At 36.5% G+C, this 15,779-nt stretch overlaps 2 protein-coding genes and 1 long non-coding RNA gene across 8 annotated transcripts in view; 2 read left to right on the forward strand and 1 right to left on the reverse strand.

The window, feature by feature from the left end:
- Positions 1 to 15,779, reverse strand: part of LOC309492560 — a 292,953-nt gene that overhangs the window by 96,785 nt on the left and 180,389 nt on the right. The gene's annotated exons all lie outside the window — the stretch shown is intronic.
- The window catches only part of LOC309492459 (uncharacterized protein), an 83,811-nt gene that overhangs the window by 59,941 nt on the left and 8,091 nt on the right, over positions 1 to 15,779 (forward strand). The window contains exons 4-7 of the mRNA XM_082161451.1: positions 7,020 to 7,061; positions 8,136 to 8,260; positions 8,534 to 8,624; positions 11,013 to 11,107. Of these exons, the coding sequence (XP_082017577.1) occupies positions 7,020 to 7,061; positions 8,136 to 8,260; positions 8,534 to 8,624; positions 11,013 to 11,107 (353 nt within the window). The remainder of the gene's footprint in view (positions 1 to 7,019; positions 7,062 to 8,135; positions 8,261 to 8,533; positions 8,625 to 11,012; positions 11,108 to 15,779) is intronic.
- LOC309492451 (serine/threonine-protein kinase Nek1-like) overlaps positions 1 to 15,779 on the forward strand; it is a 133,316-nt gene that overhangs the window by 9,118 nt on the left and 108,419 nt on the right. The window lies entirely within an intron of this gene.

The following is a 15,779-nucleotide window of genomic DNA, read 5'->3' on the forward strand; positions in this document are numbered from 1 at the left end:
TTGAGCATTATTGATGAACACCTGCTGTTAACAAGCAGAATCACTGAAGGAAAGAGGACAATATGAACAGAATAAAAGAGGAGACAAGCAGAAACACAAGAACTACAACTGACTTCCAGACATTAAACATTATAACACTTATTACTAACCAGTTTGATTTCATTTGCCATCCATCCACATAAGCTCTTATTGAGAATTAACAGATGTTTAGATATTGATGTTTAATTGAAAATGTTTGCTTTGAAGTTAATATTAAGGTGATCAGTGTTTGCTTTAGTTGGGCTCCTGACCCTTGACATTTTAACATCAGATTTTTTTTCGCTGACTTATTTAACTGTGTTTTCACAAGCCACATTTGTTAAGACAAAAAAGATGATGATTATTGAATGCTGATAGTTATGCATTGATGATGACATAACCATCATATATTCTCTTGATTCACTGATCTCAACAGTGTTTAATTCCTTATATCCCTTAAGTACTACATTATTAACAGACTTAAATTTGACATTACAACCACTGTGAAAAAGCAATCCGTTACAATGAAGGATTCTTTAAAAAACATCATACACAAATAAATAGTTAAAAACAGGGTCACAGCAACATTTAGACACACACAATCAGCACATGAATCTCACCAATGGTGGCCCTAAAAAAGACCATTCAGCTGCATAATGTATTCATGCTGCAGTGATTGCTGGGAGTTTTTTTTTTTTTTACTATGCTGGCACCCAGCATGCATTGCAACCTGAAACTTTTGATTGTCAACATTGTTGAGATTCATGTGCTGTTGTTGATGGACAACCCGACCTGGACCAGTATATTATTTGAAAGCTGGACCCGAACCCGGCGGGAAAACACAGACCCGACTTTTTGTCTTACCTAATTAGTAGCCGTGGTCTCCCTTCCTTGTGACTGACTGTGATGCATTACAATCCTCCGACAAGAAAGTTCTATCCATGTTATTCCTCTCGTTATTCCAAGCTTAATCCACTCATTATTTCAGCTTCAAAAGTCGACTTGATGTCACGTTGACGGATGACAAATGCGACTTTGCAGATTTGCATTTCGACCCGAGTTAACTCGCATAATAACTTTGACTGTTTGCCCTTTTGAACTATAATAACGATTGCTCGTTTAGGGCCCCTGACGTTAGCATTATTTATTTGCTATCATCTCTGTGCTCTCTGCGCCGAGTCTGACCACCAAAACTTTAAGATTTAACAAGACGGTTCATTCATATTATTATACAAATGGGAGAGTAGTAAAGAAGTGTTTGGAGTGTTTGGAGCGTGGCTTGGTGGAATAAGTCCCACTCTGGTTGTCATAGAAACATGACGCGCTTGAGACTGCACATTTACGTTAGCTGCCCGGAGCAACCTGAAGAACTTTTTAGCGCAATTTGTGTTTTTTCAACCTTATTTCCTGGCTCACACTTTTCTTATCCTAATTTTACAAGTTGCAAGTTACAAAAAACACACAAGCATTGCTGACTGACTCTGATCACGGCCAGGTGTTCTCCGAGTCCGATCGACTCGGGTATATAACACAATGTTAAACAGACCCGGGACCGAAGTAATAGATTGGGACCCGACCCGGACCCGGCTGACCATTTAAAATATAGACCCGAACCCGTACGGGTCCCAGGTCGGATCCCGGGTCCTCGGGTCTCGGGTGCTCCGTGTAGACCTCTACCTCAGAGATACTATAATCAATAAATATAAAATACAGATAAAATCAAGATTAGACACGGGAAGAGACAAGTCAGACAAGTCCAGGACGATTATGGCATTTTAACAACAGCCAAAAACACCTGCTTAACTTCCTCTTGGCCTTTTCTTTCCATAATAAATGTCACTGGCACAGCAGCCAGAGAAAAACTAATGTTAAAGAGTCAAGGGTCAAGACCCCAACTAAAGTCACCATACATCACAAACACTGATCACCATAATGGCCAAAATGTATTATTATTAATAAAACATCAACATCTAAATATTTGTTAATTCTCAACAAGAACTATCCTACATGTATGAAAGAAATAATGTTAAACTGGTTTGTTAACTGGTTTCACACTCAGTGTGGCTGGAAGTCAGTTGTAGTTCTTGTGCTTCTGCTCGTCTCTGTTTTGTTGTTCTTGTTTCTCTGTCCTTCAGTGATTCTGCTCATCAGCTGTTCATCAGTGTCTGAATTCACTCACTTCTTTTCATTCACTCTGTCAAGTGGACTACACTGCAATACTTTTGTTCTAACATTAACTTACCATTTTCGATTAAAACAGTAATATACCGTAGAAAACAATGTATTATGGGTAATATTTGTAATTTTCTCAAAAAAAGCCTACATTAATATACTGTGAATAAACAACGCTCAAAGTCGACGCTCAGAGGCTTTGTCCCAAATCACACCATATACCCTTATTCACTATTCCCTACATTAGTTCACTAATATAGTCCACTTGACAGAGTGAATGAAAAAAAGTGTAAATTCAGACACTGATGAACACCTGATAAGCAGATTCCCTGAATGAAAGAGAAACAAAAACAGAAAAAAGAGAAACACAAAAACTACAATTGACTTCCAGCAACACTGAGTGTGAAACCAGTTTAACATTATTTCTTTCATACATGTACAAAAGTTATTGTTGAGAATTAAAAGAGATTTAGATGTTAATTTTTTATTGAAAATAATCAAGTTCACATCATTATGGTGATCAGTGTTTGAAAAACACAAAAAAACTGAATTAATTAAAAGGCTAATTAACATTTATCAGGACTTGCTGCTAACTGATGTTAGTTGGCAGCATTTGAGTTTTAGCATTCTTTGTTAAGAATAGGCTTACAGTAGGTTGTTATGATAAGCATAATTTTCTTTAATAAATAATGAAAACATTTCAACATAAAACATTGCAATAGAAAAATATTACATCAATGAGGCTTTGCATGAGCACAAGGCTTAAGCCTAGTTCACACGGCAGGATAATTAAGCCGATTTTAGCCCCGAATCACCCCTTCCGACAATCTTAAGGATGCTCCGATTATCGTAAAATAATCTGATCAGATATTCCTGCCGTGTGTGGTGTGTTAAGGCTGCTCTCGTCTGCTCGGAAGGACGTCGGGACCGCTCCGATCTCAAATCGGGGATATCCAACATGTTGGATTTATTTGGCCCGATTTCTTCTCGTGTGTGGTGTCCCCCGAGCACGCAGCCTGTGGACTGTGGAGTGTAGCCAATCAGAAAGCGAGGTGACGAGGCGGCGAGGAAACACCGGGAAATATAATCAAAACAGCCGGCCATATGGCGACCCAGAAAGTCCGGTGGACGTCAGAGATCATCGCCTTTTCTTTTGATAACGTTTTTTTTTTCAGTTAAAAACAAACTACAAACTATTGCCACTGCATCCTCTTTGTCCGCCATGATTGTTTACTCTGAAGTCACGTTTGATCTCGAGGTATTTTGCGCGATTTCCCGTCTGATCTGGGAATGCTCGGGAGTCAAATCGGTTCGTGTGTGATGTGTTGATTTTGCCGTGTGGCTGTGCACCACACACTGTACGAACAAAACTGTTAGACCTGTGATTTTTTATCCCCGTGTGTGGGGTCTCTCAGGTTTGGAAAATCGGCCGACAATTTTAAAATCGTCCCGTGTGAACCAGCCTTTGGTTAAGCTCTTGCCCTAAAACAGCGTTCAGACGATAGACGATCCAGTCTTCCACGTTCATTTTAAATTGGTCCGTTCTGGGTGTGGTGTAGGTTGAAGAAGACAAAGAGGCCAATGGCTCCAATACATAAATATTACTAATTCACTCAGATAGGCACATACAGGCAGAAGGTTAACACACACCAAACATGACGTTACATAGATGAGAACGGACCAAGACTGACTGAACAGAGGGAACTAAATACAGACACTGGTGAACAAAAACCAGGTGACACAGATGAAGGTGATTGACAAGACACAGGTGATGAAGATGAACTAATGATTAACAGAACACAGGTGATACAAATGAACTAATGATGACAGTGAAGAAGACAAGTCCAATGAAAAAAAAACCAAACAGAACACAACAGTGACAACCATCTTCATCATTTTCTCTCGTTTAATATTTGTCAAAAATATTATTGAAATGTTCATTTATTGATTCAAAACACTTTTCGGAACTTTGTTATGTTTGATTTGATTTATGTTTCTCTGTCATTTGTATTACAGTTTTTCTGAATTGCTAAAACACATTTCTTGAAACCATTACTCACTTTCTCAAAACCTTAAACACAAAACCAAATTTTCAAACCACATTCACAGAACCTCTGACTCTTCTGGCAAAATCAAACAATTGCCTCAAAACCATTTTATCTGTGCTCAAAATCAAACAATGCTCTCAGATCATACACACAGCGAGTCAAAATTATAAACACTACAGATCATTCATTAGACTCTACATAAAAAAATGGAGAACACAGAATCCAAAGCATGCAGGTACAGAAAAAAAGTATATTGTAACAAAGTAAACAAATTTTACAATTTCGTAAAAAAAAAAATATAGTAATGACAACTTACAGTAGTTAGGTGAATAAATTGTATACTGTATCCACTGCAAGTATAGTATTGTACTGAATATTGAATAGTAGGCCTTATCGCATGTTTGTATATTCACCACTTGAATACTGTGAAAATACAGTGACCCAACTGCAAAAGCCAAAAAGGTTACAGTATAAAAACTCTAAATGAAAAGCATGTTACAGTAAAGTACACTCAGAAGAGTTGTGCAACTGCAAAATCAAGGTCAGTGAGAGAGATTTTATTCTGCTTCAGAATCATGTCTTCATGTTGGTCCGGTCCGAGGAGTTTTTCCAAATCTCAGACAATGTCGTCTCTGCAGGCAGAGGGGAAAACCCTAAAGCCAGATCCAGCCTTGACAATATTCTCCACACCTGCTCTTCCTCATCCTCATCCTCTTCCTGCTTGTTCACCTCCTCTTACTCATCCTCTTCATTCTCTCCCTCTTATATTGTTTCCATCCATTGTTGGTATCAACATTCAGTGCAACATTTTGAGTAAATGTTGGGACTCTGAACTGACTTGTATTATGCACAGTTGGTTTGATCATCATTAGAAATAAGTGTGAACAATTTTTAGTCGTTGTGTGTAAACAATGACAACTGTGTTGCAGTTGTGCTTAACTTTCGCCTACCTGTGTTTAGCATTTTGAAACATAAGTGCATCACAGTGCAAAATGTGTTTTAGTGAGTGAGAATGTGTTTAGAGTTTTGAAAAAAGAGTGAATGAGATTTGCAAACAGTGTTGTAACTACCTGAACTTGTTTAATGTTTTACAGAAAGAGTGATTTATTCAACAAATTGGTTTAGACTATTGAGAATTTGGTTCAGAGAATGAGGTTTAGTGTTGTAGCGATTCAGAAAAACTGTAATAGGCGTTTAGACGATATAACATTGTAGCCTGTTAACCGATGTTGGCCGACAGCGTTTATGTTTTACCATTCTTGATGCCTAAATAGGTAACAGATAATTCAAATCAAGCGTTTTGCTTAATTAATAATGGCACATTATAATATAAATTTGCTACATTCCAGTAGAGCCTCTGTTGCGCTGCACAGACGACTAAACCCAAAGGTGCTGTTAAAGGCAGATTGTCAGCCAATCGCACCAGAAAATTAAGATGATGAAGCTCGTCTTAATCTGCTAAATTATTGTTTTGTGAATCATTCACGAAATTGAGATGACTGACAGTGATACCCGGCCATAGCAACGAAAGAACATTTTCAAAACAGATCCATACATTGAACAAATCAGAAAAAGATTTTGTTGACTTGGCTAGACAAAATAACAGACTAACTAAATAGTATTGTTTTCAATATAAAAACAAATGAAAATATAAAACAATGCTGGATACCTCAGAGTGTTCCAATACATCCCCTTCTCGGGTCATATTCTGTCCGTGTTCTGTAAGACCTCCCTGCGGGAAGGCATTGTGTAGCATATTTCCACGTGGGATATGTTTGCCAGTGTACCTTGGTATTCCTGTGTTAAGCCTAGACCTTAGACCTAGTCTTGGCACTGGAAGACAGCTGCTGTGGGGTGATTAAATAGGGACCCCCATTTCGTCAGTCACTGACGTAACTCAGAGTGACTGACTGACTGAAAGGGAACGTCTTGGTTACGTATGTAACCCTCAGGGAACGGAGACGTTACGTCCACCTGCCACGACCGCTGTACTGCTGGAACAGCCAGGCATTCATTCTCAGATCCTCAGCAGATAACAATGCGAGATTGCACGCGCATCTCCTTTTATACCCACTAGGTGGGGCGGAGTTGCACTATGCAAATTCTGTAGACCCATGGCATTGTTTTGACATGATTCGAATCCGAATCCGAATCCAAATCCAAATTCGAATTTAGCTTTTCAGCCATTTTGACAGCCCTAATGAATACAATGATGTTGCTATTTGACATATTATTGAAATAGGTCTGGTGAGAGAGCATGCCCATCATTTTTGTGACAGTTTTTTAAAAGAATAGTTTAAGACTCAGATTAGCAACTAATAATTTTAGCCAATCATAAGTGTTATCTGTCTGTCAATCACTGTGCACATTTAGGTCTGCTGACATGTCTGTTGAGGGCATGTTGGAGGAATAGCTACTTACTGATTATACAGCCCGGTCTCACCCCAAAACGTCATATACTGACGGGTCTTGACCATACGTCAACATACGACGAAAAGGGTACCTCCATATCAAGGTTTTTGACATCATGAAATGATGAAGCAGTTGAATTGTAGCTGTTTGAAGCCCGACTGAGCACTGAGAAAGACACAACTGAAACTATTCAATAAACAGCTTATTTTTACAATAACTTTGCCTCATTCAATAATCTTTGATGCTAAACTGACCGAAAAAAGCCCACGTGTGCTTTGAATGTTGTTATGTGCTGCATTGTGTAAAACAATTTACTGTTTTGTTTCTTCAAGTTCTGAATTTTAACCTCTTGTCCTATTTTCATAACAGCACAAAACGATCAAAATGATAGCAGAGCAACAGCAAGAGCAGGTGAGTGTAATTAGTCATGCAAAGTCTGAATTCTCCTATAATAATGACTGTGAGGGTCTTTTGTGATTTGCATATCTAAACTGAGTCTTACTGGCCTTTCTTAGCTGTGATGAAGTAAAAACCAAGACTTCTTTCAACAACCAGCTTAATTCATTAAAACAAAGTGAAGCGGGCTGCAATTGATCCCGTTTGTGTGTGTGTGTGTGTGTGTGTGTGTGTGTGTGTGTGTGTGTGTGTGTGTGTGTGTGTGTGTTAACTGTCACAGTTGTTTCTACCTTCTAATTTTTATTCACATAAATTGTATATAAATATTGCTATAATATTATTCTTCTGCCCTCGGTTGAGTGTGTGGCTACTCAGCCTATGCATCGAGCTAAACATACAGTAAGAGAAGGTGGTTCCAGGAATGACAGGACACAGTTTTCTTCTCAGTGCCTTTACTGAAGACCTCTCTTTTTTTGATTGTAAAAAGATTATGGCATGTCAAAGCTTCCCAAAGATATAAGAGGTCTGAGAGGAGTGTAGAATGTCAACACCTCCGGACATTTTCTCACACCGCGTGTAACAAACTTTTTTGCCTGCTGCCTCAACACATCACCACAGAGCGCCGTGTAGCGCACGCAATATATAATCGAAGAAGAACCCCCCCCCCAAAAAAAACACTAAAGGAGATACTGACCCCTAGAGGGAAGATAAAGAAATGCACCAGCAAACTAATACAATACTATTGAACATAGAGGGACAGAATAATTATACATTTATATATTATTATATAAATTAATATTTATATAATATTATGTAAATTAAATAGTAGTTTAATTTATATAATATTGTGTTATATTGAACATTGCACACCAAGAATTGCAACCACAACACATTAGTATTGTATACTAATAAGTATTAGTATTAAATAAATGTATTAAATAATTAGCATTAATAACAAATAAGCATATAATCAGTAGCTACTGAATATATTGTAAATAATTTTTTTGCCAATATTTTTTTGAGTAATATTTGTATTTATATAGTGTTATTTTTGGTAATGGTAATTTTCGATTTGAATCTTGATTGTAGAAGTGTTCAAAAAACATGGATACACCATACCGAAAGAACTTGGACAAGGGAATTCAGTTAGAGTGTTTCTGGTGAAGAGTCCAGATGAAGATTCCCTTGTGGTCAAAGAGATCAACTATAGAGATGTAAGTACAATCGAGAATTATTAAAGTATTGAAAGTATTAATTAGGGACGGCACTGTCATCTCACAGTAAGAAGGTCCCTGGTTCGATGGCAAAGATTTTTTATGTGTGAATGTGTCCCAACTCTGTCATAAAACCTGTGCCAAATCTAAATGTGTGTGTGCAGTGAACCCTGCAACAAGCGGAAATAATGTTAGGAAGATGGATGGATTGATTGAACATATTAATAAGATCCTATAGATAAACATCACATAGATGAAATGTGTTCTTCCCAGAATGTGAATCTAGACGCAGTCACAAACGAAATCAACATCCTGAAGAATCTGCACCATGGATATATCGTTGGTTACGAGGACTCCTTTGAAGGTGTGTCTGTTTGAATTATAGAAAGAGAAGCAAGACAATGTTCCTTCAGTCTGAAAGTAGATTTTATTTTTATTTTTTTATTTTTTTTGAAAGTGTTAAACCTTTTTATGAATGTGAACAATTAACAGTGAACATGTGGGGTAAGATGGGGTAAGATGAGTGATGTGCATTTACTTTTAATGTGTAATGTATACTTTTAATATGTATGGGGTAAAAATACAAGTAATTTTGACCCGAAACTCATTTTAAAAACCCCATCAGAGGGGCCCAATAATAAAAAATAATAAAAATAAAAAAAGTTTTGTGGTTGAAATCTGAAAAAGTAACAAATCCTTCCCTCACACATAGTACACATAGGAAAACCTAAAAATGCTAAAACTAGCAAAAAAGGATTTTATAATGTATACATGATGTCTAGGACCCAGTGGAACAGCTGATTTGCTCCATAAAGAGCGATACATCCATCTATAATTTTTTTTTTTTTTTTTTTTTTTTTTTTTACAAGAGGTCGGCAAAAATGCCCAATGTAAGATATTTTGAGCTGAATTAAAAGGGTTATGAATGGGATTGTGTTATTTTGAATTTAAAGAATATGAGGAATGTGCTTAAATTACTATTTATTTAATATTTATTGATCAAACCTAATCATTTAAAGGTAAATAAAATAACAAAAATAACAAAAAAAATTGCATTAAAAAAATATGATCAAAATGAAATAAAATAAACTTTCTGTACAATTTTTTTTTAAATAATAATAATAATAATAATTGTAGGGGAATATATATATATTTATATATTCAAACTAATGAATCCTTAACTTTGATATACGTATGATAAAATGTATACTTTAGTTTTTAAAAAGAAATATTACACGGGAAATATTGTTAACATTTTAATTGTTGTTGTAATTGTATAACCTTTTTAATAAAATAGCAAATATATATATATATATATATATATATATATATATATATACACAAGGATAGATGTAAACAAAATCTTAAAAGGTCAATATAAGCCTTCTCTTTAAATTATTTTTATTGTGCTTTATTAGTGACACATTTGGGTAGAGAAAGCACAATTTGCAAGCACAATTTGTATAAAAAAACAACAACAACTGTGTTTCCAACTGTGAACCAATTTTATATATATATACTGTATATATATATATATATATATATATATATATATATATATATACTGTGTATATATATATACTGTATATATATATATATATATATATATATATATATATATATATATATATATATATATATATATATATATATATATATATTTAGTCCTTGCATTCTTTCTTGTGACACACCTGAATGAAAGGCTAATTATGGGTGTGAACTTCTCAGGTGTGAACCACTCAATATTCATGATGGTGTTGGATCGTTTACGCCCACCCGCATATTGCCTTTCCAAACAAAAAGTGTCTTACAAAATTTAAATCAATGTATTGTTTTATGTGAATGATTAGGCAGGATGATTTTCACATCATTTTGAAGAAAAAACTCTAGGCGACAAAATGCATTATTCAGAAGTCTTATGGACACATATTTAGTATGTGTTTTGTGGCCTTATTTCAGAAACTTTCATTTTTAGTTTTTTCAATAACCATGCATAAACATTATTCTCTCAAAAATATAAACATGTACATACATGTTGCTCACATATTATGGTAGCCCTGTTTGTGCTAAATAGAGTGTAATTATACCTTTGCCATTAATATGTTTATAAGCAACTGAAAAAAGCACAAATGTCCGGGCATGTCAGAACATCTCAAGGACCCCAAAAACACCTTAGACCCCAGAGGGTTAAAGAGATCATTTTCCCATTGGCAAGAAGCCCCTTAACTTTTAAAGAATACTGTATATTAATGACATATAGTGCATTTATTTAAAACTGTGTTTTGACAAATTAGTTTAATAAGTGAATAAACAACGACAGAAAAATCTGCATCTTAGTATAAGAGATTATTCTGAAAGGTACATTTATTACTTGTATATGACTTTTATACAGGCATATGAATACACTACCGGTCATAAGTTTAGAATAAATATGATTTTGGGTCACCAAGCCTTTATTATTTGATCAAACATACAGTACTTTATTATTTGATACAGTAAAAAATATTTTTTACTGTATCAAATAAGTGTTTTCTATGTGAATATATTGAAACATGTAAATTATTCCTGTGATCAAAGCAGTGTGACACTGCAGACTGGAGTAATGAGGCTGCTGAAAATGTTTTGGAAATAAGAGAATTTCCAAACTTTTGACTGGTAGTTTATACATATTTAATTTCCTATATTTGTAAATGAAAATATTCCATGATAATACATCATTGGTTTTATTTTTTGGATGTTTTTTATGATGAAGAATCTGGGTACTTTTACATTGTGTCGGAGTACTGTGCAGGAGGAGATCTATACAAGAAAATGAAAACACAAGAAGGAAGTTTTGAAGAAGAACAGGTGAGTGTTATATGCACTCTGTTGAGTCAGAGAGAGCTCATTCACTCTAGAGCTGTTAATTATAGTATGTGATGCTAATTGTTGCTCTAATTATATTTTATGATGTATTTTGTCAATAGCATCGTACGCATTATAGTTTGTTTCTGGTGTAGTACCAAACTATATCTTAATTTACTGTTGTACGTTGTGCAGGGAAAGAGGTTAAAGCCACCAGGGGTGGTGGTGGCGCAATGGATAAGACACATGCCTTTGGTGTGAGAGACCCGGGTTCGAATCCACTGTGAGACACCAATGTGTCCCTGAGCAAGACACTTAACCCCTAGTTGCTCCAGAGGCGTGCGACCTCTGACATATATAGCAATTGTAAGTCGCTTTGTATAAAAGCGTCAGCTAAATGAATAAATGTAAATGTAAATGTAAAGCCAAATGGATAAACCTTTGAGATACAGACACAAGGGAAAATACATTTTCGGTCAGCACCACCTATCGGTCAGGCATGAAATAGCCGAAGGCAATCGTCTCAGTTACGTATGGTAACCCTCGTTCCCCGAGGAGGGAACGGAGACGTAAGTCAAGACTGACGAATAGGGATTGCTTGCGGGAGCCGATCTACTTTGAGTGAAACTAAACGAGTCAATGCAAATTGGCATGTGATAATTGCACCAGCTGCTGTGCAGGAGCTGATCGTGGAGGAACACACATATGGGGTCGCCGCAGGGGTGACTCCATAACGCCTGACTGCCGCAGGGTTGACTGAGGAACTGAACAGGGTTAGCCATTCTGGGGAACACTACTGGAGCAAATAGACGCACGTATCCAGCCCAGCGGGGTGGGATTGGCATTGCAAGCCGACACTAAGAACGGGTCCTTCGCACTTCTGGCCACTGGGGGCGAGTTTACCGGCTTTACACTGCTATAGAATCTAGCGAACGTGTTAGGTGTCGCCCAGCCCGCAGCTCTACATATATCTGTCAGCGAATCGCCTTGAACCAGCGCCCAGGCGGAAGCCACACTTCTAGTTGAGTGTGCTCGCAACCCAAACGGGCAAGGCATGTCTTGGGACTGATACGCCAAGACAGTAGCATCCACTATCCAGTGGGCTAACCTCTGCTTGGAGACAGCCTTTGAGGTCCTGAAGCTTTGCGTTCTGTCCACGTATAACCGAGGAATGGGAAAGGGGAGGGGCTTTTGAGAGGAGCATAAGTTCTGGGAACCAGGTCCGGTTGGGCCAGTAAAGCGCAACTAGCAAGACCTGCCCCGCGTCCTCCCGTGCTTGCCCTGTAGCGCCCCTTGAGGTGCAAGGCGTACTGCGATCAACTCGAGGCAATTGATATGCCAATGCAGTTGAGGTCCCGTACACCTGAAACGAAGAGTCCGACCACGGGCTGAAGGTTGGGAGGCAGTGCGGGGGTGATGTGCACCCGGTACGTGCCACTCTGCCACGCCCATCTCGGGACTCGGCCGTGAAGCCAGTGTTGAAGCGGTCTCATATGAAGCAATCCGAGCGGCGTTACTGCTGCTGCAGATGCCATATGCCCCAGAAACCTCTGAAAAAGTTTCAGTGGGACCGCTGTCCTGCTCTTGATTGTACTCAAGCAGTTCAACACTGACCGGACACATTCCTCTGTGAGTTGCGCTGTCTGGTTGACCGAGTCCAGCTCCATAACGAGATATGAGATCCTCTGCACAGGGGAGAGTTTGCTCTTGTCCCAGTTGACTCGAAGCCCCAACAGGTTGAGGTGATGGAGCACCATGTCCCTGTGTTCACACAACTGCTCTAGAGACTGAGCCACCTGTGGCGACCCGAAGCAGAATCTGAGTGTGTTGTGCCACACTTACCTGGTTCCAGGGTGGGGCAGAGGGTGTGTGGGAAGGCTTGGTCGCTCACTGCCCTCCACGCCCTCTTGTGACCCAGAGAAGCTGTTCTTATTGAGAATTTGGAATTTGAATAAACAAAAAGATTGTCTGCCCGGCCCTCCACCAGGGAAGAGCAGCTGACTCTGGGTCGCCTGTCTCAGCCTGTAACCATTCCATAAGGTTACCCCACAAACTGATATACACATGTTTTTAATAGCAGTTCGCACAAGAGGTTGTTTGAACATACAGTATCCTCTTAGATGATATCCCCCATCTCTTTCATTAAACATTGCACTTATGTTACCTGGTAAATTATTTTCTTTGACTTTAAACATAAATTGAGCAGTTTTAAATGTAACAATGTCCATACATTTTAACAAATGTGAATTAAAAAACAGAAGATTAGTGTGCTCGTAATACCCAGTATGATTTATTATCCTGATTGCTCTTTTTTGTAGTGTGCAAATATTTTGCAAATGACTTTTATAGGTATTTCCCTAAACTTCCACACAGTATAACATATATGACAAAATAAGTGTGCAGTACATAGTATGTAATGTATTTTTGTTCAATATGTATCTGGTTTTACTCAATATACCAATACTCCTGGCCATCTTCATGCACACATTTTTGATGTGGGGCTTCCAGCACAATTTATGGTCAAGTACAACACCCAAAAATTTATATTCATAAACTCTTTCAATTATTTGGTTATCAGTTACCAGTCTAACATCTGTATTTATATTACGATTTCCAAATACCATAAATTTAGTTTTGTTCAAGTTGAGAGATAACTTATTTGAATCAAACCAAAGTTTTAACTTATTCATTTCGATTGTTACCATTTCCATCATCTGTTGCAAATTGTCCCCGCAACATAAAACATTTGTATCATCAGCAAAAACAGTAAATTTAAGTACATTTGATACTTTGAAAATATCATTTAGATAAAGAATAAACAGTTTGGGGCCTAAAACTGACCCCTGTGGGACACCACAGGAAATACTGAGGCTTACTGACCGATGATTACCCATTTGTACAAACTGACTCCTATTTTCCATATAATTTTTTATCCAATTATAGCCCACACCTCTGATGCCATACCTTTCCATTTTTTTAACATAATTTCATGATCAACAGTATCAAGAGCTTTTTTTAAATCAATGAAAATCCCTACTGCATATTTTTTATTTTCAATACAATTTGTTAATCTGTCTACTAACTCAATTAGCGGCGCCATAGACGTTGATCTACCAGATCTGAATCCATACTGACTGTCCATTAGTAAGTTGTTTTTATCAATGAAATTATCTAGCCTTTTAACAAATAATTTTTCGAGTATTTTTGAGAACTGAGAAAGTAAGGATATCGGTCTATAATTATTAAAAACATGTGAATCACCAGCTTTATACAATGGGATGACTTTTGCCAACTTCATCTTTTCAGGAAATACTCCTGTTTTAAATGATAGATTATATATGTATGTTAATGGAACTACAAATGGAACTACACTTTTTTTACTAGTGACATATCAATGTCCTCACAATCTTTTGACGTTTTATTCATACATTTACTTACAATCTCTATAATTTCTTTGCCTTCTACAGTTCCCAAAACAAATGAGTGCGGATTTCTATCCACTTGATCCATCACAGAGTATTTCATCCCTGTGTGCTTTATATCTTTGGCTAGTTTAGGGCCCACATTTACAAAAAATGTATTGAATCTGTCAACCACCACATTCATATTTGTCAACTGTATGTCATTGTCCTTGAAATATTCCGTATATTTTAATTTATTAAGTCCTTTTGTAATAATAGTGTTTATTGTATTCCATATTCCTTTCACATTATATTTATTTTTCTCTAGTAAATTATTGTAATAATCCTTCTTACATACCCTCATTATGTTAGTTAATTTGTTTTTATATTTCTTATATTTTAATTCCAATTCTTTCGTTCTATATTTTATAAAATTCCTATAAAGAGTATTCTTTTTTTTACAAGCATTTTGAATTGATTTAGACATCCAAGGTTTTTCTGAATATTTCCTTTTACTGCAATATTGTTTTATTGGACAGTTTTTATTATATAAAGTTATGAATATGTCTAAAAATAATTAATATGCAATATTAAGGTCAGCTTCTTTAATTACTTCATTCCAATTGTACTTAATTAATTCCTTTCTAAATGCAAATATAGTTTCTTCAGTTCTAAATCTCCTATATTTAATTTCGTTACTCTCTTTTTCCACTATAGTTACAGTCATAAGTCACAAAGATTGGCAGGTGGTCACTTATATCATTAATTAATATTCCACTTAAAGAATTATTTTCAACATTGTTTGTAAAAATATTATCAATCAGAGTGGCACCATTACCTGTTATTCTAGTTGGTTTAGTGATTGTTGGAAAAAGACTCAAACTATACAATGTTTCAATAAACTGTTCCGTCAATTTGTGATTGTTGGGGTTCAATAAATCAATATTAAAATCCCCACAGATATAGCTGATTTTATGCTTTACTTTATTAAACATTTTTTCCATTTTTTCTATAAATATTTTAATGTTAGCTACTGGTTTCCTATATACACAACTAACTAAGACATTCTTCGTTTTTTCCATACATAATTCTATTGTGATACACTCCATTATATCATCAATGAATACTGCCATGTTATCAACAACTTTATAAATGATACCTTTGTCAACAAAAAGCGCCACTCCCCCTCCACAACTACTCTCTCTATTCACGTAATTAAATTCATATCCCTGCAACTCAAAATCCGTGCCCCTATCGGCATTAATCCACGTTTC

The sequence above is a fragment of the Leuciscus leuciscus genome (genome assembly GCF_965113295.1).
Source record: "Leuciscus leuciscus genome assembly, chromosome: 2".
In the NCBI taxonomy this organism is placed as follows: domain Eukaryota; kingdom Metazoa; phylum Chordata; class Actinopteri; order Cypriniformes; family Leuciscidae; genus Leuciscus; species Leuciscus leuciscus.